Source organism: Triturus cristatus, chromosome 6, assembly GCF_964204655.1.
Source record: "Triturus cristatus chromosome 6, aTriCri1.1, whole genome shotgun sequence".
Lineage (NCBI taxonomy): Eukaryota > Metazoa > Chordata > Amphibia > Caudata > Salamandridae > Triturus > Triturus cristatus.
In genome coordinates this window covers 501,094,185-501,107,941 of record NC_140589.1, presented here as the reverse complement: position 1 = coordinate 501,107,941, position 13,757 = coordinate 501,094,185, and the positions used below count along the sequence as shown (strand labels likewise).

Genomic DNA, 13,757 nt, shown 5'->3' with positions numbered 1-13,757 from the left:
TTCATGCATTAACGAAGAGAGATTTTGAGAGATATGTTTGAACTCCAAGCCCAGGATTAAATAAAGTTGAGCTTTGACTTTAGTGAAAATGATAGAAATAATGTCGGCCTTTTACAATGCCTCACAACAATTTTACTCTATTTGCATTCCCTTACCATTTCTCCCTTTGCCCCCGCCACTTCAACCTAAAACAAAAAACATAAAATTAGTAACCAGCAATAAACAAGCAAGAAACAAATGGAGTTAGAGCTGCCCAGTAAGTAGTAAATTGTGAAGAGGGTCATTGTTCAAGGCACTGAAGTCACTTCTTAGCAACAGTGAACCATGTCATGCTTAAATCGTGCCAGGAACGCTGAGAACTGTGCCTGAAACGCTGAGATTGGATTCCTAGTCAATAAGAATGTTTGAGTGCTGACACAAACTACAGTTGTTTGATTGCAGTTTGTTAAATAGATGGGAGGAGTTGTGGTCTAGTGGCTAAGGTGCTAACTTTGTAACCTGAGGAAATGGGCTCTAATCCTGGCTCTGGTAGCTTGACTGCAAATTGTGTGAATCAGGGCAAATTGCAATCACTCAGTGCTTAAAATTGAAAATATGTATCAAATTAACGCAAAGCAATTGTAAAGACCTGAAAAGTAATGCCATTCTACAACGTTAATGTGTACATTCCCAGTTCATACACATTATTCAGGTTCTGTTCAGCCAGTTTTTTGTTAAATAAATGTAAATACATACATACTAGTTTGAAGCAGAGGCATAGCGTAGAGAAGGGAAATTGGCCTGTCCATCTGTTTCTATTGGGTGTGATAAAGGGGATGGGTGCTTGTTAGAAGGTGGCTCTGACACTCTGGGCAGCCCAGATTTTTCGCTTTTTGAGCACCTATTTGTTGAGCTTTTACTGGGGGAGAGCCTCATAAGTTGGGACTCACCCACCGTGAACTCATGATGAAAGAGACTACATGTGGATTTTACGGGTGTCCTCCTAGCTTGGTTAGGCCGCTGTGCAGCAGCTGGAGTAAGGGGCAATGGGCTGGTTACATGCAGACATATGTGTACACGCGTGTGCACATGCGTAGGGGCTGCGCAGGGGAGATTCCTGGCGTGCGCAGCCAAGGAGCAGGTGCAGATAGACTGGTGTGGCAGGTCTTATGCAGAATTGGGTGGTGACATGGAATAGGCTTTATACACTGGGAAGAAACATGCCAGGAAAAGTCAGTTTGTTTTACTGTTTTCACTTCACTATTCTCCTATGGGGGATGTGGGGCCCATGGGCTAGTGACACTTCCCTAAGGCCTACAAATTCCAGACACGCACTAAAGTCCACTGTAACTTATGTGAGAAGTAGTATTCTGCAGAGTCCAAAGTCATATTTGTAATGCTTTTGGATCATCCAGAAATGTTATATTTCTCTGAGTCAGCTCATAACCAGGGCCTGGCTGGGGGCTAACCCTGCCAGGCTGAATTAATGACCTTCCTCTCCAAGCCGGGGCCTCAGAGGCCCAGCCCAGCACAACAAGCATTCCAAGGGCGAGGGTCTCCCATCCAAGAAGAGAAGATGGGTGGAGCAACAGGTTCATCCATCAGTAGCTGACAGCTGGTGCCAGGCACAAGGCTGCACAAGGGAGAAGGCAGCACTTGGGGAAGGGGCTTTTTCAGAGACCATGTGGCAGGAGACCCCTGGACGATGCCATTTTGAACAAACTGAGAGGCCTGGGCCGGAAAGAGGGAGCAAGGGCAGCGAAGGGATGTGCCGCTGTGTGATAGGGCAATCAGAGACTTCCTGCCAGCCCCCTCCCCAACTTCTTAAAAAGAACTTGCACAGGAAGAGGAGCTCTCTCTGGGGTGTGGTCTGCTGAGGCAGAGGGTACTGGAGCCTGGCACAATGGGCAGTTGGAAGGAGGAACCCCCTGACTGTCCCAGGATCCTGAACAGTGCCAGGAGAAGAGACCAGGACCAGTGCACAGAAGCAGGGGGCTCTGCGCAGGGAGAAGAGAGCCCAGGAGGAGAGCCAGGCGAAAGGCTGGCGCAGGGAGGCAGTGAAGACAGCTCCCTGCTGAATCCCCCCTCCTTGTGACCAGGAGGGTGAAGGAAAGTGCTCCCAGTGGCTGGGGTGCACCACCAGGAGCAGAAAGAGGCCAAGATCACCAAGATTGGACCCCTGGGGGCTGAGATATGCCCCCAGAAGGTAGGCGACCTTTGACCTCTGCCATGACCGACGACGAAGCGTGTGGGGCTCCGCTGCCGGTCCAGAAAATGTCCCTGGGTGGGTCCGTTCCCGGGGGCTGCTCCCACACGAAGTAAAGATGGGGAGTGCCATCGCGCCCTCCGTGAAAATGGCCTTTTGGGGGCCGGGATCCCAACTCCGGGCTCCGTCGCACTCCCCGTGAAGTTATGCCAAAGGGGGGTGCCAGGAGCCCACCCTGGCCCCGGGAAGCCACGGAAGGAGGGGGATCGCCGCCGCGCTCCCCATGAAGAAGGGGGCGGGGCCGGGGATCCCAACTCCTGGCCCCGTGCATGAAGAGGTGGTGGCGGGGTGCCAGGAGCCCACCCTGGCCCTCGCAGAAGAACTCAAGTCGCTGAGTCGGGGAGCGCCATCACGCTCCCTGTGAATAATGGCTCAGGGGCCCAGGACCCCATCCCCGGGCCCTGAAGAGACAAGGAGGAGGAAGGGGTAGTGCCGCTGCACTCCCCCAAAGCTGGAAGGAGGTGGGGATAGTTCTATCACACTCCCCCGAGGTCCACCTAGACCGGCGGGTACCTCTGTGTCAGCCCGCAGGAGTGGGCAGACCAGCAGAGATGTGCCGGCTCCCGCTGCAGCACACAAGAGTGCTGGCCGGGCGGGGAGCCGGCAGGGGCAGCTGGGGGTGGGCTTCCCGGGCTGCCCTCCAACCATGCAGCAATGATGGGTGTCCGAGTGGGACCACGCCCCAGCGAGAAGAAGAGTGGCCAGGGGTGGGCTCCCCAAGCTGCGATGTATCCCCTGGGGGTCCGGGTGGGACCGGGCCCCCCAACAAGCATAGTGATGCGTAAGGACCCGGGTGGGACCGGGCCCCCACGAAGAAATGCAAGTTGCGCAGCTCTCCCCGGCACAGCGGAAGAGCCACTGTTTTAATATGCAGGGAATCGAGGAGAATCGCCCGTAATGCCTTGCAGGCCTGGACCGGCCTGCATGGAAAAACCGTGTTCTCTCTGCTTAAGGTGGCCCCAGGAGGACGGGGTCACCACCACATTTGTGCAAAGGTGCAGGAGGAGCTGCTGGAGAAGCGCAGTCTCCCCCCAGCACGAAGAGAAGTCCTTCCTCAAGGGCTCGGCAAGGAGTCATCTACATCCCCATGGCTGGAACATTTGTTCTTCAGCTGGGGGTGCTTTAGGGATTGGCTCAAGGAGTGAAATGCAAAGTTGGGGAAGTCTGGAGAAGGGCATCCCCGGGAGGTGAAGAGGTGTAAGTGCACCCGTGTAGTGCATTTACTAATGTTATTTTTTTCAGAGGGACTGAAAGTCACATGTGTAATGTGAAGTCATGTGTAATGTGGTGTACCTGTGTAAGGTGATGTCCTAAACCAAATGGGGTTATGTTGCCCGACATTCCTGTTAGGGTGTCAGGGCTGCATATGCTTAATCCTGTGAGTTCATCTGTGATGCCTTTAGGGGCTGTGATTGCAACGCATTCTAATAACCAACAAATGTGATGAGGAATGTCATTCTAAAGTGATGCTAAACATGTATTCTTACTGCTGCACTTATGTGAAGACCCCAGACTGCTAGCCCTTAAGATGATGAGGTGTTTACTTCATGGTCAGTAGGAAATGCTCAGTCAGGGTTGTGTGTCACCAGGGCAGGTGTGCCTATTTTAAATGCTTGTTGAGGTAATGGGGTGGGTCGCCTCTGGTATGATGTCAGTGCGCAGGGCCCTCACTCCAGGTTATGTTCAACTAACTGCTTTTGGGGGCAAGATGATGTGCATACATGGGAGTGGTGGTACAGGACCCCACCCCCTCTGCGGGAGGGATGGAGATGTTATAAAATGTCACAAAGTAATTCCAACAGCTGCTGTAGATTTGTAAAGTGGTGCATAGTATTGAGTAGTGTGTGTGTTTAGTGAATGTACTCTTACTTTTATAAAGCAAAGTACAGACTGGACAATCAATTATTGAGAGTTATTTCTTAGCACCTGCAAATGGCGATTACTAGCCCACACCCCCTCCCTTGAGTAAGCCTCAGACTGCTCTGCAACACTACCCTCTGAGAGTCAGGCGCTACAATTGGGTGTTTGCTTCCCAGTGAAGGACAAATGTAGTCATGTTATTTGTGCAGGCCTCACAGATACTGCCTTGTTTTCCAACAGTACTACTAGCCATATTGTACACATGTAGTTTGGAATTAAAATATGGTATTTCCCCTTGTTTCTGGCACACATCCATAATTAATTGATACGCAGGCAGACAATTACCAGCAGTTAGCAATCTGCAGAGGGTGTTAACTGCTGCCAAACAGTGAGTAATAAGGTATAAATGGCATGCAAGCTATTTAGCAGGTGGGAATGAGAGATGGTTAGAGTTTCAATAGTTGAAACTTGGGAAAGAGAATAGAGAAATTTCCCTCAAGGTATAGAATAATATTTTGGTAAAGGTGTGGCTGGGGTGATAATGAGGGCTTTGGCATTTTCATGGATATGCTACTTTACAAAGTGATTGGACTTTTAATGAAGATGCTATGATAATGCATGCCTGATAATTAAAGTGATGAGATGGGTGGAAGAGGATCATTAAGTATTAAAGAAATTCCAATCTGCATAATAGTTCGATGCAATCTGATGCTAGAACAGAATATTAGTGAAGTTGTGTTTCTGTGAGAAATGGGATAGGAAGCTCTATTTGGTAAAGGTGGGACTATAGATTGGGACAGAGGTTCCTTTTATGCAGGGTTCTTACTACATAAACCATAAATACGATAAGTAGATGTAAAAGCAAACTGTTAGACCTGTCATCCTAAGGGTGGTCTTCTCCCACACTTTGTGCCTGTTTAACTCCACCTTTTGCTTTATCTTTTTGTTATCTTTAGGACTCTGAGCATTTTAATACTGCTAATTAGTGCTAAAGAGCATGCCATTATCTCCTAAACATGTGACATTGATGTATACCCATCTGTCATGTTTAGTTTACTTATAAGTCCCTTGTAAAGTGGTATACCAGATCACCAGGGCCTGTAACCTAAATACTACTAGTGGGCCTGCAGCACTGGTTGTGCCACCCATAGGATGACGCCAGGATGCTCCTTTTGGAGTGGCAGTCAGCGCTTTACAAGTATCTCATTACATTAAATACAAGTAGCCTTTAAAACCTGTCTCAGGTCTGCTATTGCAGTGTCTGTGAGTGTAGTTTACTGCCACTTCAACTTGGCATTTAAAACTACTTGCCAAGCCTCGAACTCTCTTTTTATTACACATAGGTTGCCCCTATGGTAGGTCCGGGTAGCCCTAAGGACAGGGTGCTGTGTAACTAAAAAGTAGGGCATGTACTTTTAAGTTGCACATGTCCTAGTAGTGAAAGAGCAAAATTTGTTTTTCAATACTGTCAGCCCTACTCTTCTCATAGGCTACGGTTGGGAATTCCTTAAAACCCTTTTAAGCTGTAATTCCTGATTGGAAAGGAGTATCTGCATCATGTTTCATATCTTTGGAATGGTAATGATAAATCCTCTTTACTGGTGAAATAGGATTTAACATTACTGTGTTAGAAATACCACTTTTAGAAAGTGGACATTTCTTTGCTCTTACTACTATGTGTGCCTTGCAGCTTGTCTCCAATACATGTCTGGGGCGGGTGACAGCTAACCTTTGTGCATTCCCTCTAGACAGCCACATACACGCAAAGGGTCGGTGTGACAGAGAACTCATTTGCATTCATCTACATCCTGATAGCTCTTCCTAGGTAGAAAGAGGTAGAGGGAGATGACACTTATACCTGAATTGGCAGCGTCCTGTGTCCCACTGAAAAGGCTGAGTAACCCCACACATATAGCCTGACAGACAGGGCCGGGAGGAAATGGGGGCCTCTGTACCCCAAGGGCTTGCTTTTTTCAGTCACCCCCACTTCAAAGACACAACTGGGTATAAGTACTGGGGCTCAGACCCTACCAAGACGGTAAATTACTGGACCTGCGAAGAACTCTGCCTGGAATAAAGACTGCTGTCCTACAAAGATTGCCGCTTTGCCTGACTGCTGCTCTGAAGGAACTGCTTTCTGCTTTGTTGAGCTGCCCTGCAGCCTGCTGATCTCTGCCCTGCTGAGGACAAGGAATGGACCTATCTCACTTGAAACCAGAGTGACACCAAGAGCTTGCTGACTTGCCCCCATTTCTGAAGTCTCAGGGCCATCTGAGATTTCGTACAACCCTGCTGCTGCTGCAATCTGCAATCTGTGAGCCCTACCCTGCCTGAGGTGCCAATCCAGTCCTGGGCCCTGGAAGTGGGTTCTAAAGCTGTTTTGCTTCAAAATTGATGCAGTGACGACTTTTCGCTGATTGTAATCAGCGCAGTGCCAATCCAAAGACATCGCTGCATGGCTTGAAGATGACGAAGGACCATACTGCAAGGTTCGATCACGATGCAATGCCTGTATCATAAAGGGTTCAACACTGATGCGGGACCTGACTGTGAGGCTCGATATCGACGCATCCACCCGACTGCATGGATTGGAACCGATGCATCAAAACTTCGACATTTTGCTCCATGCAAGGTAGTTTCTCAGCGGGACTTGTGTGGGTCCTGTAGCAGGCCTGCCCTCCATAGCGGTCGGCCTGAACTTTGGATTGGCCTCGGTCCAGTGTGACCTCAAATAAAGACTTCTAAGCTCTACTTTTTAAATTAATCTTTAAAATTCATAATTCCTGTTCTACTTATTGGATTTTTGTCGTTTTGGTTTTGCTTTATTCTTACAATTATTCTCTATATTCCTAAACCTGTGTGGTGTTTCCATTGTGTTACTGTGTGAATGTTGCACAAATACTTTACACATTGCCTCTTTAGATAAGCCTGAATGCTCTGTGCCAGGCTATCAGATGGTGAGCACATGTTATACTTTTGTGTGTATCTATCTTACCCTGACTAGGCTTGTGATCCCTACTTGGACAGGGTGCATACCTCTGCCAACTAAAGACCCAACTTCTAACACAAATGATTTCACTATAGGCGTAAACTGTCCAGACAAGTCTGATGCACAGATGCAATCTAATTAGTTAAAACAGTACAATATATGGAGGGAAGTTATGTTTTAAGTCAGCATCTTTTAGAGTACACATCAACAAGTTTGGCTTTTTTATCACAATATAATGAGACACACCAATCAATGTAAACAAAGTTAATGGTCTGGAGTGAGTCTGTAATATCTTGTTCGTCTTAATCCCACTAGCTGACTCAACAGTTAGGTCTCAATAATTCTAAATACGATTTTGAAGCTCAGGTCTGCTTCAGGCTGATTGCAGAGCACTTTTAGCGCCCTCCCTAAATATGGGGGAGCAAACTATGTCCAGTAAGAGCTCTCCCTAAAACGCAAACTTATACAAATCATAGGTGATTGTCTGGTTACAGGCCTTAAACCATGGTTTCACATTTTCCAAGCTATGAGAAAATATTACTGTCCACTTGTAAAAAAGATATAACCCATTCAGGAATGAGATTATTTTAAAAAATATGTTCACAATGCACTATGACAGATCCTGCTCAATCTAATCTCTCATGTCACCATGTAAACACATTTTAAATGGAACAACCTTGGATTAAAGACACTCTTGTTGGAAGGAAGTCTCAGCTCTAGGAAAGAAGAAGCTAGTAACATTTTTATGCTGGAATTCTTTTAAGTGAAGACATTTAGGGCCATATGTAGGAAGCCTAATACCGGTCGGTAACGGACGATTTTCGGTAAATATCCCGTTACCGACCGGTATTTAGGCTTTTGCTATGTAGGGGGCACATTTCAGGATTCGGTAATTTACCGAATCGGTAAAATTACCGATTCGGTAATTTTACCGATTCGGTAAATACCGAATCCTGAAATGATATGTAGGTGACACTCAAATGAGTGATGTGTAGGGAAAATAATTCGGTATTTAGCACCAAATATAGGTTGGTGCTAAATACCGAATACATTGCAAAAAGCAATATTTTGCTGGACTAAGAGTTCCATGTGGCAGACATACATGCCCTTGGGGCATGTATGTGCGCCACATGTGCACACATGCAGGAATCAGGGGTGCAACAGGGTGTCAATGTGACACCCTGCCACCCTTGATTGTGCTCCCCCCATTACCGATTCGGTATTTACCGATTCGGTAATGGTAACTGGCTTCCCATTGATTCCTATGGGCCTCCTGGCCCATAGGAATCAATGGGAAGGTATGCACCTCGCTTTACCGCAATTACTTTCACTTTTGCGGTCTCGCCTGACCCAGCGCATGCGCTGGTCTGGCGAGACTTATTGAGAGGGCTCCAAAAAGTGCTACCAGGCCAGCCTAGAGCTACAGTGCATGTGCACAGGCGCGCGCGCCTCTCTTTACCGCAATTACTTTCACTTTTTAACTTTCGCGGCCGCTTTGCATAGCCAATAGGTCTCGCTTTTGGGACCTTATAAGTATTTAGTTATGCAACTGTTGCATGGCTAAACACTTATAAGGTCCCAAAGGCGAGACCTATTGGCTATGCCAATGCTTGTTTCCTCTTTCAATGCGTGCTGCATTCTACAGCACGCATTGAAAGAGGAAAATGCCGATCGTGACTGTTTTTGTGCAGGAAGGTGCACAAAAACAATCTCCCCATGGCGCAGGCATCCTTGCACCATTGTGCAAGGGTGCCTGTGCATGGCAGCTGTTTGTGCGCCAGGACAGGGGAGAGCATACGAATGCGACATATCCACTGGCGTAACGAAAGTTGAGGGGGCCCCCCTTCAAGGTAAATGAAGGGGCCTCCACTCAGTATTTAAGATGGAGCTCTCAGGCCTGAGTACAGTGCTGAGGGGGTCCCTGCAGCTCCGGGCCCCCCGCATCGTGGGGGCTGCGGGGGCCTGTGTTACGTCCCTGGACATATCATTGTAGATATATCACATTCCTGTGCTCTGAAAGTGCTGCAGTGTGGTGTAGCCAAAGGGCTTGCGGTGCTGTCCTGCAGCACTTTCTTGTAGATCTGCCCCATGATTTTCAAGAAAACTATGCTATTGTTCGCAATAAAAAAAAGGTAAAACACGTTTAAGTCCAGGTCGACGGGGAAAAAAGATCGCCACGTTCTGTGGGAAAAAAAGAATGTGATTTCATGGCAATGCCATCCGAATAAAAGAAAAACATGTTAAACATGTTAAACATTGAGTTGATGTCCAGCAATTTTGCAAATTAATCTTTTCTGAAACCTCAACGTTTTCGTTCCAGTTGGCCTATGATGGAGCTCCCCTGCGCTCGACTGTATGGGAACAACTTCTGCTTCCTTATTTTCAGTTTCACCTCATGTGAAGTTTACTTACTCTTAAAATATTTACAATCTGCCTTTGCTTAAGCAGGGCCAGGCAGGAATGTAGAATTACAGTGAGGAGTGGGGATGTCTCAGTGGTTTTAAGAAACACGATGTTGTGCATGACAAGACATTCATGAATGTGGTTAGCATCCAGTCACATCCCAACAAACACACTTTATGAGATACAGAAGCTCTTAGTGGAGTGTCTAAAAAAAAAAAATGTTGTTCTCATAAAGTGCCATTTTGTCTCCTGGGTTGTGTCAGGAGCCTTCCACTCAGAAACAAAACCCAGCAATCCAAAAACGCGCATTCATGCCGCTCACGTCACGCCTTCCCTTTTTTGGATTCCGTAGTCTAGGGAATGTTAGTTGAAGTGAGAATAGATTAAGAATAGAACATTTCCGAGTGTTATTTTCTGTCCTAAAGTGGCGCTCTCCGGGGAACCGTTGCGCAGAAAAGCTGTCGTGGGACTCGCAGAAATGATCTGCATGCTATATAAGCAACACTAAAGCAATTTTCGGAGTTATCTGTGTGTTGAAAATTGCAGCAGCCGCCTGCTTGCGAGCTCCCGGGTCTGAGGCTGAGACGTAGCCAGCTGGAAGCAAGTCTCAGCGGTTATCAAGCCCGCAGCAGGCCGCCTCGTTATCGTGCTGATTGCCGGGGTTTGTGCTTTTGCCGGAATTTCCACGGAGCTCGGATTCAGAAGGCTCTGAAATACTTCATTTTTCTGCAAGCCATTTTTTAGTGCTCTGCTAGTGATTGGCTAATGGCTGCTGACTGTGGCGTCTGCCACAATATTCACGGATGCTACTGGGTACAAAGCCAGATGAATGCTCATTTGTCTCCAAAGTTTGGGGGTCGTGTTTTTAAGATTAGGTAGTAAATATGGGCAAGTAACATGTAGAAATAAGTTTTCTTACAATGGTAATTGTTCTGCCATTTTAAACCTTGACTGATTTTCACTATGTGTTAAATCCACTACCCAAACCCCAGATCACTTTTTAGAAAGAGGTGGGGGTATAAAGCAGTCAGTATGTTTTTTGCACAACGACTTCTTTGTAACCCCACTTTTAGTCTGTGCTGTGACTAATGTGATCACTCCCTGCCTATTCACAGAGATTCACAAAACCCCCTATGACTCCCTTTTACTTTACGCTATGCAACTCTCTTCGAATGGCTGCAATGGAAGTGATGGAGGCTTGGTAGAGACAGCAAAACTATGACCCTGGGGCTTTTTTAAAGTAAAAGTTCACATCCAGTGAATGGGACTAGGGCAAGCAGGCGATGGTTGCCTTTGTTCCTGCCCCCTTCCCCAGTATCAAACAGCAGCACATTCATGTGATGCAAGATGTCCTAAAGGTAACACTTGCGCTTTAAAAATAGCTTACGCCATCCCCTTTTGGAGGCCCAACATCAAATTAATGGTTTCTGCAGGCAATTGTGGTCGCAAACTATAGGAAGATTCCATTTTAGTTTGGTAGGAGGGAGACGCATTTTTCTGAATTGTAATCAATCACAAAGGGCATTTTATGAATTAGAACATCATTTCTGACTTGTAATCAATCAATCAATCAGTACATTTGTAGAGCGCGCTACTCACCCGTGAGGGTCTCATGGCACTAGGGAGGGGGTGCTGCTACTCTCGAAAAGCCAGGTCTTGAGTAACCTCCTGAAGGTCAGTAGGTCTTCGGTCTGCCGAAGTAGGATGGGGAGGGTGTTCCAGGACTTGGCAGCGAGGTAGGAGAAAGATCTGCCGCCGGTGGTCGCTCTTCGGATGAGGGGGACGGTGGCGAGGTCGGTGGAGTGGAGCTGGCGGTTCGGGGTGTAGAAGGAGAGTCGTCTGTTGAGGTATGCTGGTCCGGTGTTGTGGAGTGCCTTGTGTGCATGGGTGAGGAGCTTGAAGGAGTTCCTCTTGTTGAGGGGAAGCCGGTGGAGGTCTCTCAGGTGGGGTGTGATGTGGCTGTGGTGAGGGATGTCGAGGATCAGGCGTGGAGAGGCGTTCTGCATGCGTTGCATTCGATTCAGCAGTTTGGTCGGTGCTCCCGCGTAGAGGGCGTTTCCGTAGTCCAGCCTGCTGCTGACGAGGGCCTGGGTGACCGTTCTTCTTGTGTCGGTGGGGATCCACCTGTAGATCTTTCAGAGCATGTGGAGTGTGTTGATGCAGGAGGATGAGATGGCATTGACTTACTTGGTCATGGAGAGTGTTGAGTCAAGGATGAATCCCAGGTTGCGTGCATGGTTGGTGGGTGTCGGTGCGGCTCCCAGAGCAGTCGGCCACCAGGAGTCGTCCCAGGCTGAGGGGGTGGAGCCGAGGATGAGGACCTCCGTTTTGTCCGAGTTCAGCTTCAGACGGCTGTTCTTCATCCATTCAGCGACGGCTTTCATTCCTTCGTGGAGGCTGGTTTTGGCAGTGAGAGGGTCCTTGGTGAGGGAGAGGATCAGTTGTGTATCATCGGCGTAGGAGATGATGTTGAGATTGTGCATTCTAGCGACGTGGGCGAGCGGGGCCATATAGATGTTGAACAAGGTTGGACTGAGGGAAGATCCTTGGGGTACGCCGCAGATGATCTTGGAGGCTTCGGATCGGAAAGGGGGGAGGCGGACGCTCTGGGTTCTGTCGGAGAAGAAGGCGGTGGTCCAGTCCAGCGCTTTGCTTTGGACTCCAGCGTCGTGGAGGCGGGTGCGTAGTGTGCAGTGGCAGACAGTATCGAAGGTGGCTGACAGGTCCAGGAGGATGAGGGCCGCGGTCTCGCCGTTATCCAGCAGGGCCCTGATGTCATCAGTGGCAGCGATGAGGGCCATTTCGGTGCTGTAATTGCTGCGGAACCCGGACTGGGATGGGTCCAGGATATTGTTCTCCTCGAGGTAGCGGGTCAGCTGTTGGTTGACGGTTTTCTCGATGACCTTCGCCGGGAATGAATGGTAATGGGTTTTTGTAAATAGTAATTTGCCCTTTTATGCTCACAAGGGTGTGATTTTGTGAATTACCAGCTATGAAACTGTGAAAAAGGATCAGTGCATTAGACCTATAGTCGTAATATTTTAGAAGGAGGACTGCAGCCACACTTTTCTTCCCACTGACATTTCTTGTGCAGTACTTGTAAGCAGTGGCTCTGGTCTTGTGACACAAAACAAATTATATTGACAAGAGCGATGCCATACCACAAGCCACCATCAATGCTCAGTACACCACTTCGCCAACGGCACATGGACGGTGTTAGACTTGGCATCTTTGGCGTGGTTCCCCCTAACTTTTTGCCTCTCCCTCCTGTATTTTTGACACTGTGCTGGAATTTGTTTTTGCTGGTTTAGATGCTTCGGGCACTTTGTTACTGCTGATCAGTGCCAAAGTGCGAGTGCTCTCTGGAGAAATTGTGGTTGTAATTAGTTATCCATGATTGGTATATTTGTGTTACCCGTGAGTCCCTAGTAAAGTGCACTGCGTGTGCCGGGGCTAGTAACTCAAATGCTACTAGTGGGCTTGCAGCACTGATTGTGCCACCCACACGAGTAGCGCTGAAACGATGTCTTAGGCCGGCCACTGCTGTGCCTGCGCCCAGCTTGTTAACTGCAATGTCGACTTGGTCGGTGTCCACACCTGCCAGGTCTTACCCTTCCCTTTGGTAGGCCCGAGGTACCCCCCTGAGCAGGGTGCAGTGTACGTGAGAGGCAGGATATGTATTAGTGTGGGTAACATGTCCTGGTAATGAAATACTGCCAAATTCGTCTTTCACATTCAGGACAGAATGGGCAAGGTTGCGTATCATGGTTACCTGCCTATCTTCCCATAGGAGCAAGATACAGAATCAGAGTCTGGTACCCCTGAACTCACAATCTGATAACGCATCTTTTAGGACAGATGGTTTTTAAATTCTGAGTTTGAGAATGGCACTTTTAGAAAGTGGCTGTTCTCGTGTTCAACCTTTCTGTGTGCCTCTGCCTGGTTGTGAATTGGCCATCTGGGTTGTGAGTGACATGGTCTGGTGAGGTGTGCGTGATCCCTGGGAGTGCAGGATGAGTCAGCGCTAGGCTGAATAGACGTATCTGCACATGGAGTGGTGGGAGGAGTAGCACCTGGGCCTGAATAGGGCCGTGCCTGCCTGCCACAAAGCTGGCTTCACCTCCTGCGGTGCGTCCGAAGACCCTGGCCCACATGCACAAAGGAAGAAGACGTGCCCTGGCCGAAGGCACTGAAAACTGGTTCGAACTGCATCCAGGACCCCTAACACATCAAGAACAAAGACTTTTGGTGTATAAATAT

At 48.2% G+C, this 13,757-nt stretch overlaps 1 protein-coding gene across 2 annotated transcripts in view; it reads right to left on the bottom strand.

Moving 5' to 3' along the window:
• The window catches only part of COL19A1 (collagen type XIX alpha 1 chain), a 2,198,704-nt gene that overhangs the window by 949,605 nt on the left and 1,235,342 nt on the right, over positions 1–13,757 (bottom strand). For both annotated transcript variants that reach the window (XM_085610910.1, XM_085610909.1), the window contains exon 16: positions 156–185. In XM_085610910.1, coding sequence (XP_085467036.1) covers positions 156–185 — 30 coding nt within the window. The remainder of the gene's footprint in view (positions 1–155; positions 186–13,757) is intronic.